Consider the following 6,130-nt stretch of genomic DNA (forward strand, 5'->3'; position numbering starts at 1 on the left):
AATGGCCAGACTTCGTCTCACCTATTTTGGTCATGTTGTCAGAAGGGACCATTCCCTGGAGAAGGATGTCATGCTTGGTAGGGTGGAGGGTCGGCGAAAGAGGGGGAGGCCTTCAACGAGATGGATTGATACAGTGGCCGTGATGATGGGCTCAAGTATAGCAGGGATTGTGGGGCTGGTGCGGGATCGGGCAGTGTTTTGTTCTGCTGTGCATGGGGTCGCCATGAGTCAGAAACGACTTGACGGCACTTAACAACAAGAACAACATGCAGAGGTCCTTGTGGACTTTCTATAATCAATACAAAATACTTATGTGTAACCTCAACATTCTTTTGAATATATGGCTAAATTTTATAATTTTTTTTCACCAAAAGAGAATACACATGAGTAGGGATGGATTACTCAAAAAGCAAGGTAAACACATTCTTAAATGTATCAGGGAGCTCTGGTGGCATAGTGCCTAAGGCATTTGACTGCTAACCAGACGGCTTGAGAAGTTCAAACCCACCAGCCACACAAGATTGGGCAATTCACTTCTGTGTAGAGATACTGCCTCGGAAACCCAAGGAGGGGTCACTATGAGTCACAATACATGGACATTAGTTGTCCAATGCAAAGACCCATAGATGCCAAGCAGGCAGGACACAAGGAAAAGTGAGTACCATAGTGGAAGAGAACGGGCAGGGCACTAAATGAAACTAATACCAACTCCATCGTGTGAGAATGTGCCAGTCGGAAATATACAGTTCACCTACGGTCACAAGGGAAAATATATGCACAGTTGTTTAAGCTGTGAGATCCCTACCACTCTAATACCTTTGTTGACAACTGTCTCTCATGGTCCCCTCTCATATAACTGAAACTTCTTATCTCAGCCAGTCTCTCAGGAGTATATTATTTCTTTCTAATAAGCAAGAGGTGGGAGTTGGCTGTTGAGTCTAATTCTTGCTACATTCACCCAATATGCAACTGGATCCAACATGAGTGATCACTAGGCAAGGATGGGTTATATTAATTGATAATAGGGCTGTGATCCATTTTGAGAGAACCACCTTGTACATCATATCTACTGACTGAGCAACTCCAGCCCAGAGGGCCAGCAATACTCTTTGTCATGATACAAACACAAGGGCATGCTCCTGTGCATGTCCTTGTAAACAACCAATGAGAATTCCAGTCCCAGATGACACGCAAAAGCAAGGGAACTCAAATAAGTCAACCATTGCAATGAATTCAATTAAGTTATTTTTTAGCAGTATAGCATTTATGAACAGTTTTATAAACAAGAATATTTATAATTTTAACTTTAAAATATGTTTGGCATACATGCAGGTACAACCTAGTATTCATTTAAATAATACTAACATGGGTGATAATATAATACTAACATAGCAAACATCTGAAAAATACTGGAAATACTAGTATTTATCTAACATGAAAAGTTTTAATTTATGTATCATGTCAGTTTCATTTTTATTATCTGTTGCACAGGACAACAGTGCTTGATATTACTCATTTATTCTTTTATAATTATAGTGTCTATTATGAAACAAGCATCAAAATTGATGTATGAACTGTTTAAAGCAAAATTAGTGAAAGTCATTTTTTCATTGTGGGAGATCAACCGAATTTTATATTGCTCATCGGAACAACTAAGTTAACTGACTCATTTTCTTTGTTGTAGAATATGTGGAATATTCTTTTTGTAGAAAATGTGGTGTACAGTAAAAATATTAGAAGACTGCATCTACTAAAATTTTATAATCCAGCTCATCACATTTTGCTGAAATGGTATATGCCACTTTTGTATTCAATCTCTAACTTCTTAGTCAAATTTAAAAAGAAATTACATCATGGATTGCTAACACATACAGATGCACACATATACATGGACAACTCACACATCCCATTCAAATGCATGAGTAAGCAGGGGAGGGGGCACCACAGATTATCACTGTTTAGGACCCTCACATGCCTTAATCCAGCCCTGCACATGAGTCTTAAATTGCAATCAATCTATTCAGCAAAAACATTTCTTCTAAAACAATACAAATCACCCCGTCCAGCCTGAATCATGAAAGATTTTGATCTACAAGCACTGACAAATAAGATTCTGGTATAAGTATTAATAAAACCAAATCACAACTGATCAATTTGCTCACCTCAAATGACCTTTCTGCTTTCCCGTTTAGTTTTCCAAGTTCTTCCTTCAATTTTTCATTTTCATGACTCAAGGCTATTAGGCGCTCTTTGGCTTCTTTGCTCTGTATCTCAAAGAACTGGCGTTCTTCCTTTTGTTTTTCTGTCCAAGCTGAAAGCTCCTCAAACCGCCCCTTCATAGCTTGATTATTTAGCTTCATGGCTTCTGTATGGAGTTAAGAGGGAGGCTGTCACACACCAGGGGAGTGGACTTCATTTGATGAATCAAACATCCCTTTATATCTCTTTACTACTTAGCTCTGAATCTAAAGATGCCATGCTTGGCATGGGTCCAAGGGTCAGCAGGACAAAGACTTGATGGTGATTTTTGCTTCCATACAGGGCTAGTAGGTCTAATATCATTTCTAGTTCTCAAAAGCCCTAAGGAAACAGAATTGATGTTCAGCACAGAAAACTTAGTAATTAAGGGACTGAGGAAGGTCTTATCACTCTTGGATTCAAACACTTGTTCTGCCAAAAGCCATTGATTCAAGATATTAGAATGCTTTCTCTTAACAAGTTAATATCTAAGACTAATTCTGTACTTTTATCCTTCTTTTAAAAAGGAGCCCTGGTGGCGCAGTGGTTAAATACTTAGCTACTAAGCAAAAGATTGGCAGTTCAAAGCAGCCACTCCTTGTAAGAAAGATGTGGCAGTCCGCTTCCATAAAGATCCCCCTTCCACCCCCACACCCACAAAAAAAAACCAAACACATCACAGTAGAGTTGAATCCAGCTCATAGTGACCCTATAGGACAGAGCAGAACTGCCTCATACAGTTTCCAAAGCTATAATCTTTAAGGAACAGACTGACACACCTTCCCCTGTGGTGGGTTCAAGCCACAGACCTTTTGGTTTACAGCTGAGTGCTTTAACCACTGTGTCACCAGGGTTCCTTCCACAAAGATTGTAGCCCAGGAAGCCTCACAGGGCAGTTCTAGTGTGTCCTATAGGGTTACTATGAGTTGGAATCAACTCAAGGCTGACTGCTTTTTTCCTTCTTTTTCTTTTTAAATGGGCTAAAAGCCATTATGCTATTTCCCTGAGATAAATACAGTGCTTTTTATTCTTACCCTATCTGAAAGTAAACAGTGAAGCAGTTTTAGCCATACCAAAAGCTAAATTATGCTCCTTCTCTCCCTAGGGAAACAGATAGAGAAAAAGGAGTTCACCTACAAGCCATTTAACAAAGGGATTACATTTCATGAAGGCCTAGGTGTGTGAAGCAACAAGGGGCCAACTACTGCTCACCTTTCAGCTGATGGTTCTCAACAAGGAGCTCTTTCATCTGCTGCAGTAGCTCCTCTGGGGTGAACGTGTCCAGGTTTGGATGAGCCAGATTAGGGGGTCCATTTCCTGTGCTTTCATTGGGGCTGTCTCCTTTTTCAGTCAGACAGCTGAGTGGTTGGTGGGACATGGCAGCAGTTCCTATGGAAAAGTCACAAATTGAAAATATAGCTGTCTCCCTTTGCAAGGGGGTCTTCATGACTCCTAAAAATCTTTTGTTGTTGTTGTCAGATCCAACTCATAGCGACCCCTCCTTGGGTTTCTAAGGCAGTATCACTATGGAAGTAGATTGCCTCATCTTCCTTCCAAGGAGTGGCTGGTAGGTTTGAACCACCAGCCTTCTGGTTAGCAGTCAAGTGCCTTACACACTATGCTACCAGAGCTCATTCCAAGTGTTACCTATTTTATTTCCAATTATATTTTGAACATATTTCATTCTTCCTTTTAAACAAAAAAGGAACATCCCAGCTTCAGGGAAATGTGTGCACATGTGTGTGTTGGTGGGTATGGTGTATAAAGGATCATAGTGAGGAGTTTAGGAAACACAGGAGGAAGAGGGGGGATATCATGATGATCAGGAACCCCAACACGAGGAATTCAAGAGAGTTTCCTATAACATAGACCTTACATATACATATATTGTAGATATAATATCATTCAATCAATTTTCCCACCTAAATCTCTAAGTCAAATTCCATATTTGGGTGAATTATATAGTATATGAATTATACCTCAATAAAGCTGTTTACAAGTCTTCATATTTTACTTCTGATATTTTAGGTTAAGAGAAAAGGGAAAACTGACATATTTTTTTGAATGCTAACTATGTGCTGATAAATGTACTGTACATGTCATTGTCTCTAATCTTCATTAAAACTCAACTACATAGCTGTTCTATGGGGCATGAATCTGGCTTCACAGAGGTTTATAGCTTGCCATAGGTCACTTAGTAAGTGGCATAACCCGGTATCAAGGATGTTTCTGAAACCAACCTTGCAATATAATAAAGGTAGTATTTAATACTTAGTATTATATAATTATATTATACTATTATGTAATATTACATAGTTATATATCATATAATTTTTCAAAGCAAACAAAAAAAGACTGAAAAGTCTTCATTAATTCTTGCATATTCTGAAAATATTTCCACACATATCACTTTATTTTGTAAAAGGGCCAATGTGAGCATATATATATAAGATAGAAGAAAATATTACAACTCCACCTCTGTATTACCTATCACTTGGGCAGATGGAAATCTCTTCCAATGACTGGCTATGTACTATAAGCAAAATATTTTCATATTCACTGTTCTGAAAATGATGACAAACCTTTCCCATAAAGAACTAAAGTAGACAGATTGTAAGGCAATATACAGGTTAAGGCAACTCCTACCCCTCTATACCTGCACTGCGCACACACATACACACATGCACACACGCATTGTTCTGTTGTAAAGGTAAAAAGTTGCAAATGTTGAGAGATAACTGAAAAAAGAAAATTATCAACTCCAAAAGGCTTAGTCTAGGGAGTCCTTTGAACAGAAAACCAAAAGTAGCAAATAACAATCGACCATTAATACACAAGATGACATAGCCCAGAAACCACAGCTATGGATATATACAAAGTAAAATGAGCTTACAAGAGTGTAAACAGGGAACCAGAGACATCACTTGACAAGGGGGGACAACTACAAACACAAAGAGGGAAAAGACTGTGTAGATACAGAACTTGGATTGGATAAGAAAACAAAACCCATCAATATGCTGCCTACAAGAGACACACCTTACAGATAAAGGCAAAAATAGACTAAAAATCAAAGGTTGGAAAAAGATATACCAAGCAAATGGCAACTGTAAGAGAGCAGGAATGGCAATATGGCAATTCCTTCAAAAGTTGGAATTAAAAATACCATTTGACCCAGCCACTCCATTACTAGATATATATTCTAAAGAAGCAACAGCCATGACAAGAACAGAAATATGCCCATCCATGTTCATTGCAACACTATTTACAATAGCCAAAACATGGAAACAACCTAGGTGTCCATCAATTGAGGAATGGATAACCAGATTATTGTACATACACACAATGGAATACTATGCAACACTAAAGAATAATGTAGAATCTGCAAAACACCGTATAATGTAGATGAACTTGGAGGACATTATGCTGAGTGAAATAAGTCAATCACAAAAGGACAAATATTGTATTAGTCCGTTATTGTAAAAGTTAAGGAAAGTTTATCTATACAAGGAAATTTTCTTTGTTGGTTACCAGGGGTTGGAGGGGAGGGGAGGGAACGCTGTTAGATAGATAGAGATAAGTATTGATTTGGGTGAAGAAAAGGCAATGTACCAAATGTGAGTGACCAATATGGCAGCACTGAGGAAGAGAAAGACATAGAGAGGTACATGGGAGGTACAGACAACAAGGATGAAACCTTTTGCACACAGAGTACTGCATTGTCAGTGAAGGCAAACATGGGTATATGGGTGGATAGATGGGTGGACAGGCTGAACTATTAGGTATATCTGTGAAATGGGGAGTGTATCCAAGAACATGTATAGGGTTGGCAGACAATGGTCCTATAAGTTTATGTGAATGATCAGAATTCCCAGGTGTATAGTAGAGTTGACAA

General features: G+C 38.6%; 1 protein-coding gene across 1 annotated transcript in view; it reads right to left on the reverse strand.

Moving 5' to 3' along the window:
- The window catches only part of OPTN (optineurin), a 91,703-nt gene extending 88,087 nt beyond the window's left edge, over positions 1-3,616 (reverse strand). The window contains exons 1-2 of the mRNA XM_042780223.1: positions 3,451-3,616; positions 2,163-2,365 (exon numbers count right to left, since the gene is read on the reverse strand). Of these exons, the coding sequence (XP_042636157.1) occupies positions 2,163-2,365; positions 3,451-3,616 (369 nt within the window). The remainder of the gene's footprint in view (positions 1-2,162; positions 2,366-3,450) is intronic.
- Positions 3,617-6,130: the final 2,514 nt, after the last annotated feature.

Source organism: Orycteropus afer, unplaced genomic scaffold (assembly GCF_000298275.1).
Source record: "Orycteropus afer afer isolate SDZICR_OR568_19922 unplaced genomic scaffold, OryAfe1.0 scaffold00028, whole genome shotgun sequence".
NCBI classification, from domain to species: domain Eukaryota; kingdom Metazoa; phylum Chordata; class Mammalia; order Tubulidentata; family Orycteropodidae; genus Orycteropus; species Orycteropus afer.